Genomic DNA, 14,017 nt, shown 5'->3' on the forward strand with positions numbered 1-14,017 from the left:
TGAAGGATTTAATAAAAAAAAAACATGAAATATTATTTCCTTCCTAACTGTACAATTAATTTTTCCTGATAGGACCAACATTAGCTGTGGCTTCACTCTAAGGTAATACACAATTCAGAGCATCAAATGAGATTAGCTAGGTGCGTGTCCTTTGTTTAATTGCTACAATAACATCCATTAACACCTTCATCTATTACATGCACCAGAATATACAATTATTGTACCGAATAGTGAACACCTGACTGTTGAAAACTCAAGATTGTCATCAGTTTCCTTTAATCTTCAATCTATATGCATAAACATGATATATATCGTTAAATGAGACAATACACTAAATAAAATGATGAAAAATATTCACGTTTTAGTTATGTTTTCCTCTTGTTTGATTTCAGTTCTTAATTTGTATTTCACAATTTGTGTATGTATTTTCTGGACAATTATGCACAAATAATGCATTTTGCAAGTTAATTATATATTGTACAAAAATAGTTTTAAAAACAAATAAAAATCAAAATATATTATTGTTCTAAAACACAAGTAAAAGTAATACCATAAAATGACAGGGTAAAGGTAATACTTCCTGTGATACCTTATATAAAATATCATGTAAATAAATGTAGCAACTGAATTAGATTTACAAGTTTAATTTTTTTCCCTATCAAAATTAATTTTCCTGTCGTTGAAATTGTTTTCTTTTGCATATCTTTTTAATATTTATTTCGAATAAGTATAAATATAAATAAAAAAATGTTTTCTTGTCGCTAAATAGTTTCTTGTTGCTTATATTATTCTTCTTGTCGCTTCTTGACGCTTTTTGTCTCTACAATTCTTTTTGTCTCTAATTAGTGAGACCACGCATGGGCATTAATACATAAACAAACCGCGACTTGCGATTTGGAACAAGAACGTTTATTAAATGATATGATGAATGGTTCTCCATTTCTTTATGAGAGTACAGTATCAAATATCAGTTTCATAACGGTAAAATATAGAATTACTCCACTTCAGTTCTTGTGACAGAAATAGAATTATCGATCGGCTTTCAGAGAACTCTCGCAAGTTATCAAAATTTGGGAATTCCCTCTGACGTGTTTCTAAATTTATAAAAACACTAAATATAAATACTGTTTAATTCTGATTTTCCGTATTGTTAAAAACACGCATATAAGTCAAGGAAAATATCACACATGAAGATTATGAGTAAAACATTACAGGAAAGTTGTTTATGTTCAATTGTTTTGCTTGTTTTTACCTTTTAAAGCAAGACAATCATAAGAATCTGAGATGTTGCTGAATGTTTAGAATAAAACGAATGACGTGAGGGAGTGTATCATAGGGTCAATGGTAAAAGTCTACAGATTGCTTGACAGCAATCGTATCCCAAAAATGGTTTCTTGAGAAAAATAAAATACGGCGTAAAACTAACATTTATCATGCATCTAGCTTTGCGTTGAAGTGCTAATATGTTTACAGTAGCTCTTTAAATAAATACGACCTTTAACCGGAAAACAATGTAAAACAAAAGATGACACAGTAATAAAAAAACATTGAACTAGGAAAACATTGTAATATATACACTGACATACAAGTGGAAAATATCTGACGATGTTGGTGTTTACTTATGTATGAGGGAATAAATATAATTTAACAAACAAAAAACCAGTGTAGGTCTTGACTAATTAGACACGCCCTCTTAAGTCAGCGGATCCATAACAGGATTGGGAAAAAAAACAGCCATCGAAATACCATAATTCGAAATTGGGGGTGGGGGGCTAATAGCTTAAGTCAATATTTTGATCATTATTCAACTTTATCTAGTACGGCATACATTTTACCGCTAGTACACTCTTTATATCTTGATAATGTACATTTATCAATCATTTACTTCAGATCCATTCTCGCCTCGTCGTAAATATGCGTGAGATATTTGCCACTGGAGCACGGGTATAGTGATGCATAATCATTAGTTCTCAAATGATAAGTGTCTCAAACAGTACTCCAGTTTTGGTATTTTATTTTTATTTTATATCTTATTTCTAAATGAAAATTTTAAAATTTCTTTCCGCATCTTTCTCTTTGAATTCATTTGTTTGAATAATCAATGTCTACATCAGTGGTTACATTGTATGCAGCCAAACTATGTAGAGGGCAGTAGAACAGAAAACAATTTCCATTGTGTATATATGCAATAACTCATATATTGAAGCGTTATACCACGGCAGTCAGGCTCGTTTATGTGGAAAAATTACCGTGTCAATTTCATATACTTATATATTGTAAATATGTCATAAAAGCAAAAACACACGAAAAAAATGGCCACAATTTATAATAACATTCAACATACGGCCGTTTCGTTTATTCTCCAAGTTAATGTCTTACTGAACTGTTTTGTTAATCAAAGTATTTTTTTCATCTACAACTGCAAAAGGCGCAACAGATGCGACTTATTTGAAGATTCATGTGACCTTTGATGTTGTTTATAGATTTTATTCGAAGTTCGTATATCGCTTCAACCATTTATTTAGATGGTATTTTAACGTATAGATAGCGCGAAACATTCCTTGCTCTATGCGTCTGATATTACGACATTTTTATTTCGACTAAACGAGGCTGCAAATTTATACATCTGAGATATATACACGTAACTGTTGGACGGGATCAGTCCAGAGATGTGAATATTTCTATACCCAATCAATCCCTTTTTTATGAAAAAGATTTTAAAGGTATAATACATTAATACGACAGCAACCCAACGACACATATAATTCAAAACACTAAGAGTCAACATACAGATTTTTTTTTTTAAATTAGAAGCCTGTAAAGAAAGAAAAAAACAAAACTGCAACATGAATATATAATATAGAGTCGGAGAGATTTTAGACAAGTGATCACAAGTGTTTGGTTGCAAAATTTCACATGCTCTTTATTGATTTCGATATGTGAAATTATATAGACAGTGTAATATAAATCAGTGTAAGAAAAACACTTCTTTGTAAAGTAACGGTAAAATAAATAATGATTATGGATGACGGACGTCAAGTGGCATATAAAATGAATAATCAGAACAAAAACATTAAATGTAAATATAATATGAAAATTAACCCTGCTTTGTACTATAGACCGACACACAGAAACGAATTTATAACGTGTTTTTGGCTTTATTTGAGTAAGAATTAATTCTTTAAATGGTAAAGTTAGATTTTTCTAACCATCTTGAACTAGGTTGCTTCAATTTGAGCCCCATTATATAAGTATATGTTGATTAAAAAATCATACTTATTTTTTTTAAATAAAAAACGTTTGTTTCTTCAAAATTGCAAAAATGTCCAATTTTCAACAGTTTTTTTTGCAAAAACGAAATCGACAACAACTATTTTTTTTGGCAAAATTTTATTCTCTGTCAATTGAAGAATGAAATATCTTTACGGGAAAAAATTCTCACCGTCAAAAATAAACTGTTGGATATGCCCTTAAGGACTGGGTCTTGATATCTACCTGTAATTCACCTGTTCTTGACCAAAATATTGTTAAAAAGGTATATAATTTTTAAAGATATTGGAGACTTTTAAAAAATGTAGACTATTAAAAAATGTATATATGATATATACATTTTTTTAATAGTCTCCCAAAATTGTAAAAGTCCATATAGTCTAACACAGTGATGTAATTTTTTATTTTATATAAAAAAAGATGTGCATGGTATGATAGACAATAAGACAACTCTCTACAAGAGACCAAATGAAACAGAAGTTAACAATTACAATGTATACAAAAAAAAGAAGATGTGGTATGATTGCCAATGAGACAACTATTCACAAGAGACCAAATGACACAGACATTAACAAATATAGATCACCGTACGGCCTTCAACAATGAGCAAAGTCATACCGCATAGTCAGCTTTAAACGGACCCGAGAAAATAAATGTTTAACAATTCAAACGAGAAAACTAACGGCCTAATTTAGTATGTACAATATAATGAACGAAAAACGAATATATTACACAGCAACGACAACCACCGAATTACAGGCTCCAACACTCCCCCTTATCTTGAGACATTGGTGCAACAGAACGATAAAAGAACTATACAAAAACATACATAAACAAGCAACAAATAATCTAAGACTAAATTATCAATCACTACACATCCAGTATCCGTTTCCGTACTTTTTTGTTCTCTATTTTTCATAATAATGTATTATAGATTACAATGTTGCGATCTTGAATAAAAATTAACATTTTATATTTTGAGAGCTATTAAGAATTTATATATCTTGAGTCATTAATCTTATATAAAAGTACAAAACGCAGTTTATTATCACAGTTTATTCGAAATTCTTAGTCAACTTGCATTAATTATCCAAAACTTAAGTAACAAATCGAAAATACTAGTAGTGCACAATATTCACCAAGCCAGTTCCCACAGTTAAACACTATATAGATCACGACGCGATGTGATGTACCCACTTTGTATCAGATCCGTTTTCGTGGAAAAAGTGGATAGATATACGACTGACTATTCATCTACTAAGACAGTATACCACGAAAACTGGCTTCGGCTCTAGTGATATACAGACAGAACGTCTAGGTAGATATACGGTTCTTCGCACTAGAAGACAATCGCTTTTGTGACTTTTTACATAAATAAAACTTGGCTGTTTTGCATCGGTTTAGATTTTAACATCTACATGTAACACAAATACAAAAATATATCAAGTAATAGAATAAATTACTAAAATGAGGTACAGTCAGTGAACATATGGTTTGTTAATGTTTTAATATAAATATTTTTTAACAATATCCAATTTTACAATATTTTAGTTAAGACCTGATATAGGTGAAATACAGGTGATTATCACGATGCCAGTCCTTATGAGGACCCCCTAATCCCTAATGTTGTTTTAGTCTAATTATCAAATGTTGGAGAAACGTGACTAAACCCATTCTTCATGCTGGAAATAGAAATTTTGAAGCAGGGACAAAAAGTTTTTATCTTTTACTACACATTAATCAATATAGATCCCTGTTTGAATTTACAATAGAAATAGAATTGAAAGCATTAAAAATGATTTGAACACTTTCTATATTTAATTATTGATAGTAATTATAATTGACCAGGTAAAGAATGGTTTTTATAGTAAAGACCACTCAAAATTTCAATCGACCAGTATTTGCCGGTATTTGCCAGTATTTCCCGGTAATTACCGGTATTTACCACTGGCATGGTCAATACTAGTATTGACCACTTTTTTGCCAACCTTGCTTTGATTGTGTTTCAATGTTTATTGCTCATGGCTGTGGATTGCAAACTTACTGTTTATGAATGTGAAATACATGTATATTATTACCTTTGCCTGACAAAACATATTCATTGCCTGCTATTGTGTATTATATAATTATTGCCTGTGTAACATTTATTTTTTAATTTCAGTATCAATACCAAAAGAAAACTTCAAAGATTTGCAAAGCCTCAAAACTTATTTTGCAAATGGTGGCTTTCCCAGTCATTATTTTTGAATCCCATTACCTAATTGTCATTATTGTTTCTTTATATCATTTAATTGTTATATATGTAACAGATATAAAAATTAGAAGATGCGGTATTACCAATTATTGTCTGGTAATTCAGTACTTCTGTAGTAATGGTAGTGAAAAAAATACACAAAAAAAAAAAAAAAAAAATAGGAAATGGCTTTTTAACTGTCTTTAAATATTAAATGTGAAAATGACCCAGCCTTGTTCTCCAATTTCATATGTGTTAACTGTTGGCTCAATCTATCAAGATCGAACCATGGAAGTAATATTGATCGAACTTAACAGAAATAGGAAAATTGGACTAAAATAAAAATTGAACGAATGTCTATTTTCGGCAGTGTACATTAACGTAATGTAACGAATGGACAATTTGGGTTACTTCGCGCACATATATATATACTATATACAACAAAAACTTGTCTGTTCGTAATTTTCCGTGAACACGAAAATGACCAAAAATTGTCAGTGATCACATGCAGAGAATCAACTTCCATGCCAGATATTGAACCAATTATTGAGTTATCAAAAGATTGGCGGTAACGCAGATGAAATCTTTGAAGTGACGACGTTGTTATTCCTTTTAAATATTACTTCCATGGTTAAAAGTCTTAATTGTCTCCTAAATGATGCAAAAATACAATTTTTTGGCATTAAAATTGAAATATCTTTTTTTTAACTCATCAGTGATCTCTATTTTCATGATTTTTTAAATTTTTCCAATAGGCTGTACTTAAACTAAACAATTGTTAAATTTTGGCTATTTCTGTAATTTAGTTCTTTTTTTTAATAATATCTCTATTTCTTATATCAATTCAACTGAAAAAAGTTCCTTAACAAATATGCATGCATGCTTCTTTCGAAGGTAGATTATGAGCTTAAATGAACAATGACCCCATTTTTTATTTTATTTTTTTTCTATTAAAGTCATAAGAAACCTTAAATTAAAAAAAATATGCATAGAAGTATATGTTTTTTATAACTTAATGGATAGTTTTTATTATACAACTTATGTACATATACTTTTTTCTGGGTGAAATTCTTTAATTTGTCCACATTTAGAAGAAGTTTACTTATTTTTAAGCAATTCGCCGACATATTTTCCGTATGCATAGTGACCTGAGCATGACCCTCCTCGTAAAAATCCGTTGATCGCAATACGCATGGATCTGTCATTAAAATAAACAATTATCTGATTATACATGTTAAACACGCGATCAATACCCATGCTTTTTGTTATTTGTTTACTATAAGGTGACAATCGGTAAACTATGGCTTCAAAACAGGGCATTTAATGAGTAGCCATATTTGTTAAATCATAACAGACATAGAGAAAAAAAATTACGATTAAACGATGTATTTGCGTAAAAAATGAAAAATCGTGCACAGAAGACTAAGTTTATGGTATATACAAGCATAGGTCCAAGAATTGAATAAACATTATTTTTCACCACTCACTCGTTTCATATGACTTTAAGTATATATGATAAAGGAGGGGGGATAGGACCTTTATCGGGACTCCGGGATCGGGTGTTTTTAAGCTCGGGATTTCGGGATTGACCCTTTCGGGATCCAGGAATCCTTTTTTTCAGATTTCGGGATGTCGGGATTTGCTTTATTTAAATTCGGAACCTCGGGATTTCGTTTTTTCAAGTCCGGGATTTCGGGATCAAGACCCCTCCTATCCCCCCTCATAAAGTTCTTTTATAGAAAAAATAGCGAAATCCTATATTTAGAATAAAACTGATGAATACCCGCAAGCCCCTTACTTGTCCTAATCATAATCGCAATAATTGATAAAATAATCACAAATATATTAAATGCCTACCCATGTTAAAACTTCTAGCTTGCACGCATCAATTATTTCTCAAACGCTAACTAGCTATTTCTTTTTTGTGCTATTTTAAAATCTAGTTGGACATGTTGGAAAGAATGTCAGATATGTGATACAAGGAGAGAGTTCTTTTGCACCTTGCAATTTCTGAAGTCCTCACTGTGAATTTGAAAATGAACAAACCCAATAAACATGATAAACAGATAAAAGCACTGTTCCATTGCTTTTTGTGTATTTTTTTGTGGTGCATGAAATGAGTTTTTTCTCATGGATACATACAACAGGTACTTGCTTCTAGGTCGACTATCTAAATAATTCTATGATGGATATCCTTAGTCCAAATAATTATGACGTCTTGAAAGGCTATTATAATTTTTTTCTTTGACGCCTTACATCGACGTCGATGTAAGGCGTCAAAGAAAAAAATTATAATAGCCTTTCAAGACGTCATAATTATTTGGACTAGGATATCCTTTGACTTTGTTTTTCTAGTACTAGTAGTAGTCAAAAGTAATTTTATGAGTTACAAAAATTGACATCATTGTTTTGTCTTTGAAACGATTCCCTCAGAATTTTTTTTTGAAAACTTCTAATTTGACAATTGTATTACCATCTGATATAGTTTTATGTAGGGAGTTTTGCTGAAGTAACGTTTTACCAAAGAAAATGTTCTCATTCAAATTTTTGTTCGATTATATTTCTGCTTACCTCCCCTTTAGAATAATCTAAATAAAAACCAAATTCGGAAAAGGAATCAGTAAACTCCGGATAACGAGATCGACCAGTACGTGTCTTCTTGGACGTCCGCTTCCAATAATATGTCGAAAAGGTCTCGTTATCATATTTTATTTATCGACACAATAAAAAACAAAAACATATCAATATAAATGCTTGTTTTTTTATATGAAGTAAGTAGAAAATTTTAAAATGTATCATAGCCTGAATGGAATAGAATAGATTAGTTTTGCTTCCCAAAAAACAGGGTTAATAAAAGATTTTCTTTATTTCTCAAACACCATAAAATTACAATGGTACAAAGAAGTTCATCAAAAGTTATATAACATAACACAAACACACATGACAAGATGAGATGCAAATATCAAATAAAATAAAATAAACAGTATAGTAGCGAAGAGTGGTGATTAACCAGGAAGACTCACTTGAAAAGTTATAACCCTGATAAATTTGCACAGCTTTTTCAACTTATTTTTTAATTTTTAACTGAGATAGTTTTCCAAATTTTAGTATGTTACATCTGTGCAAGAAAAAAGTATCCAAATATTGGGATCGAAAATTTGCCAAAGAACTACACTGCAAAGTGTAATGAAATTCATCACCAATCTCGTTACAATGACATAAGTTACAATATCTAAGGTTTCGCTCAATCTTATTCCATCTACCAGTTTCGATCGGTAACTTATGGTTACCCGTTCGAAATCTACAATATGTTATTCTATCTTTATCACTTAATTAAAATATTCAGATATTCCTCAAATTCAAAATTTTGTTTATACAATTTGAAGGCCAAACCTTTTGACGAACAGTCAATATCAGCTCTCCATTTCTGTTGAAACTGATCAAATAACTTTTGTTTTAAACTAATACCCAACCACTTTGGATTAAAATTTCCTTGTGACAACCATATATTGCTGTATCCACACTTATCTAATATATCTTTAACGTATTTCAACCAATCTGACCTAAATTGGTTGTCAGAACTTTTCAAGAACATGTATTTGTATAGTATTTTAGCAATCCTGTTATCATCCCCATTTACCATTTTTGACCAAAAATTAACCATACGCAGCTGTATATATAAAGACATGGGATAAATACCAAGTTCACCATAAATCATAAAATTCGGTGTCGACTTCTTAAGGTTTAATAATAGTTTACAAAATTTTAAGTGCACTTTTTCTATAATATCAGTATTACTGAAACCCCAAATCTCACACCCATACAGGAGAATTGGCTTCACAATTTTATCAAAAAGATCATATTGTGATTTCACTGACAAGTTGTGCAACCTCCCCTTTTTCAATACTTCATACATTGCTTTATATGCTTTTCTAACTAAAGTTTTCTTAGCACTCATAAAGCTACCTGTTCTTGAAAAATTCAACCCAAGATATGTCAATTCATTGACTATCTCCAATGCATTTCCGTCATATATAAAGTTAATATTTTTGGGTAATCTACCACCAGAAAAAATTATAATCTTAGTTTTACTTGTGTTAACTTTTTTAAAGAGCATATAAACATCATAAAAATCAGTCATAATTGATTGAAATAAGTTGATAAGTAAAAAAATTAACACCACAGTGTACATGCATATTTAATATATTATCCATCGGTAAAAAATTAGAGCCATCAACCATACAAATTATGAATGCACAATTAAGTAATAAAATAACATGCATTCCTTACAATATTTTTTTTACTAGTTATCGATTTCCTGATCTTAATTCAAAACACTCGCAAATAAAATAGCAGCCCATTTCTTTCCAGATGAAATTACTTTTCTTGTGTCGAAAACCATAAACAATCAGAAAATTTATTTAAATTTTTTTTTTAAATTATAACTGCAAATGTTAGAAAGGTAAAGGTTTCTGACACAAAATAAATGTGTTCAAAGATCTTACAAATCTATTGAGCAATACTGTATAATTGCAAATTTCTTCTTGAAACTTTTCAAAAATTCGAAATTTGAAAAATTTTGAAAAAAATTAAATATGAATTCCTTCAAAAAATTGGAAACCCCCAACTTATTGAAACTCCCCTTGGAGCAATAACCCCCAAAACTCAATCTCATCATTTCCTTTTTAGTATGGAACCTTGTAGTATGATTTCAGAGAGATCTATACACTTAAACACAAGTTGTTGTCTGGAAACTAGAAAAATGCTTCTTTTTGGCCCTTAATTCCAACATGTGTGGGGCAATTAATCCCACACTCAATCCAAGCCTTTCCTTTTTTATATGGAACCTTGTGGATCAATATCAGAGAGATCCATACACTAACACACAAGTAATTGTCCGGAAGCTAGAAAAAAATCTTGTTTTTGGCCCCTTTTTTACCCTTAATTCCTGAACTGTTTGTCCCATAACCCTTACAATGAATCCTAACCTTCTACTTGTTTTTAAACATTGTGGTACAATTTCAGAGCAATTGAAATACTTATACACAAGTTATTTTTCTGAAACTAGAAAAATGTTTGTTTTGGACCCTTTTCCTAAACGGTTGGAACTATCATCCCAAAAATCAATCACAACCTTTCTTTTGTGGTATTAAACCTTCTTTAATATATTCATAAAGATCCATTCACTTAAACTAAAGTTATTTTCCGGAAACCAATGTGTCTTCGGACGACGGAGAAGACGACGCAAACGACGACATCATACCATTATACGATAAAAAAAAAAATTGCGGTCGAATAAAAAATTAACTGTGTTTTTTTTTATCCCGCTGTAGTTCTTAACATTTTTCTTTTATACAATTATCTTTCATAGCAAAGTAAGTACTAAGCTTCAATTTTATGAGATATATAATTATTTAAGTTTATTCCATAAATGTTAAATAACTTTTACATAGATTTAAGAAGACAACTCTACATCCAAGCTATAATTTGTAAAAAGGAAAACATTATCCTATAAGTTAAGGTACACTGTCTTCACAAAAAATACTAGTGTAAAACCATTCAATCAGGAAAATTTTAAAACCAACGGTCCAATCTTTATAAAATTCAAGAATTGAGAAACACCTATGAACCACATCAACAAATGACAACCTCTGAACAACACGTTCCTGACATAGCCTTTATTTTTAACACACTTACGTTAAGAACTTATTGGTTGGTCAAAACAAGGAGGTTAAAAATTAGATGGAGATGAAACAGCAACCCACCATAGAGACTATGAAAGCGGCTTTACATATAAGATCATATTATAGACATTTATACAAAAATGAACCACAAGAGAACAGCCCATACCGCATAGTCATCTATAAAAGGCCCCAAAATGAAAAATGTTAAACAATTGAAACGAGAAAACTAACGGCCTAATTTATGTACAAATAAATTGCTTCGCCGAGCGCAGCTTGATACGACAGCAGAGGTCCAACCCTGAACAGTTGGTTACAGGTCTGAATTTAGATTGTAATTAAATATTTGACACATAATAGGGTTTCTGACACAGAATAACTGTAGTCAAAGAACTAAGAATTGGTTATATGATTTGAGTTTATATTCGATTGTTTGCTTTTCTGCAATACACTATGCTGCTGCGAATTGACCCCCCCAAAAAAACACCAAAAATTAGCCCTTTTTTTTTTTATCTTTTGTGCAAGACACTTTGCTGTAGCAAATTAAACCCCCCTTTTATTTGCAAAAAAAGAGAAATATTTCTGAAAAAATTGTTCCTCCTTCCACAATATCTTTTTTTACATCCCCCCTTTTTTAATTCATCATACATGCATTTATATCTGGGTTATTTTTAAGTGCAGCGCTCATAAGTTTTAAAGATAATATAAAGAGATAAGGAGATAAAGGATCACCTTGTCTAACACCCCGACCAATATTAAAAGATTGAGAGCAATGTCCATTATTTATAATACAGCTCTGAGATTCTGAATATAAGGTCCTGACCCATCTACAAAAAAATGGACCAAATCCTAAAAAAGACAAAGCCAAGTCTATAAATGACCACTCAAGAGTATCAAAAGCTTTCTCAAAGTCTAATAAAGTAAAAGACCTGATAGATTATCATCTTCTGCCTTTTCCATAATGTCAAAAAAAAGCCTGGCACATTCTCCAATATACCTTCCCTTTATGAAACCTTGCTGTGTTTCACTAATTATAACCCCAAGAAAAGGTTTTATTCTATTTGCTAATGCAACTGATGCAATTTTTGTATTAACATTTAATAAAGTGATAGGTCTCCAGTTTTTTAATTGAAATTTTGATTTACCCCCTTTTGGAATGCATGCTATTATACTCCTTGTTTCTGACTAACCGAAAAAGATCCAGTTTCTAAGCTATAATTAAAAGATGTTATAATAAATTCATGAAGGTCTATATATCCAAAAGAATTTATAAAATTATGTGGTGAAACCCTTGTTGTCCCCTTTTTTGCCCCTAATTCCTAAACAATTTTAGCCATAACCCTCGATGGCAATCCTATACCATCCCTTAGTGGTTTGGAAACTTTTGGTATACTTAATTTCAATGAGATCCATACACCATTCCACAAGTTATTGTCTGGAAACTAGAAAGATTCTTATTTGGGCCCATTTTTGGCCCCTAATGCCTTAACTGTTGGAACCATAACCCCCTATCCCAACCTTCCTTTTCTGTTTATAAACCTTGTGTGTAAATTTCATAGATTTCTATTCACTTTAATATACTAAGTTATTGTTCGGAAACTAAATGTCTTCGGACAACGCTGATGACGTCGACGACGACGACGTTATACCACAGGCACTTTAAAGGAATTGAAAAGGGACAATAACAGATAACAGTAAATGAAATCTGAAAATCAGCCCGGTCCACCAATACAGTACTGACAGTATATCTCATTATATAACTGGTTGTATGAATCTGGCTAGGCCTTAACAGAGACATTTATATTCACTTATTTAAAGGATATTTTGTCGAGAAATTAAATATTTGAAGCTGTTAAAGACGCATCTTTTTTTGCTGCAACAGTTTCTGAGCTTCACTTTTCACTATATGAACCAGTAAAAAAAGCTTTTGAAAAATTGATAGTCAGGGTTCTCTTTCATGTAAATACAAAGAGGAGGAGTAGCACTTCTAAATGTGAATGCTAAATGCAAAAGATGTTGTGTAATTCCCAAAGGCAATATTTCGCTCACATGCTCAAACAAATGATACGTATGTACTATTTTTGTATTTTGTAAATAAGTATAAAAGGAGGTGTGGTATGATTGCCAATGAGACAACTCTCCAAAAGAGACAAAAAGACACAGAAATTAACAAACAACTATAGCTCATCATACCACCTCCAACAATGATCAAACCAATACTGCATAATTAGAAATAAAAGGCCTTGAAATGACAAACGAAAAACAATTCAAACGAGAAATTTAACAGCCTGATTTATCTACAAAATAATACACGAAAACAACCACGGAATTACAGGCTCCTGACATGGGACAGGCACATACAGAAAAGTTTGCCGGGGCGTGTTATACTTTTGTTTATTTTTTGTCAATGTCTGATACTACTGTGAATTCTACTTACTTTCCTTTGGTTTAACTGAAGCATTTCATTATCTGCTGATATTCGATGTGTTTGCATTTTTATCGAGCCTGCAACATTATTTCGCGAAAGGGACACATAGAGATCATAGGTTTCGTTTGCGTCGTCACCATATAGATTAAGTATGTGGTACAAGATGTTTTAAATATCGTTGACTTTGTCAAACCTTCATGAAATTTTCAAAAAGTTGGACAGCAGCTTTTTGTGATCAAAAGACTTAGAGTACCAGATCATAATGATGAAATAATATTTCAAATGTTCCCGTATTTTACTGATACAAATGAATTTTAGCAATTAACAGTCGTTTTGGGATTATTAGTTTTACATGATCAATTTGAAAACCTTCAGAGATTTTCATAAAACTTGGGTAGAAACTAA

At 31.1% G+C, this 14,017-nt stretch overlaps 1 protein-coding gene across 4 annotated transcripts in view; it reads right to left on the reverse strand.

The window, feature by feature from the left end:
- LOC139503532 (cytosolic 5'-nucleotidase 3-like) overlaps positions 1–8,092 on the reverse strand; it is a 29,854-nt gene extending 21,762 nt beyond the window's left edge. Inside the window, exon 1 of one of the 4 annotated variants that reach the window (XM_071293325.1) lies at positions 7,977–8,092. In XM_071293325.1, coding sequence (XP_071149426.1) covers positions 7,977–8,042 — 66 coding nt within the window. In that variant the 5' untranslated portion in view covers positions 8,043–8,092. The remainder of the gene's footprint in view (positions 1–7,976) is intronic. The other 3 variants (XM_071293330.1, XM_071293326.1, XM_071293328.1) reach the window with 3 other exon arrangements.
- Between the last annotated feature and the right edge of the window lie 5,925 nt (positions 8,093–14,017).

This window comes from Mytilus edulis, chromosome 14, assembly GCF_963676685.1.
Source record: "Mytilus edulis chromosome 14, xbMytEdul2.2, whole genome shotgun sequence".
Lineage (NCBI taxonomy): Eukaryota > Metazoa > Mollusca > Bivalvia > Mytilida > Mytilidae > Mytilus > Mytilus edulis.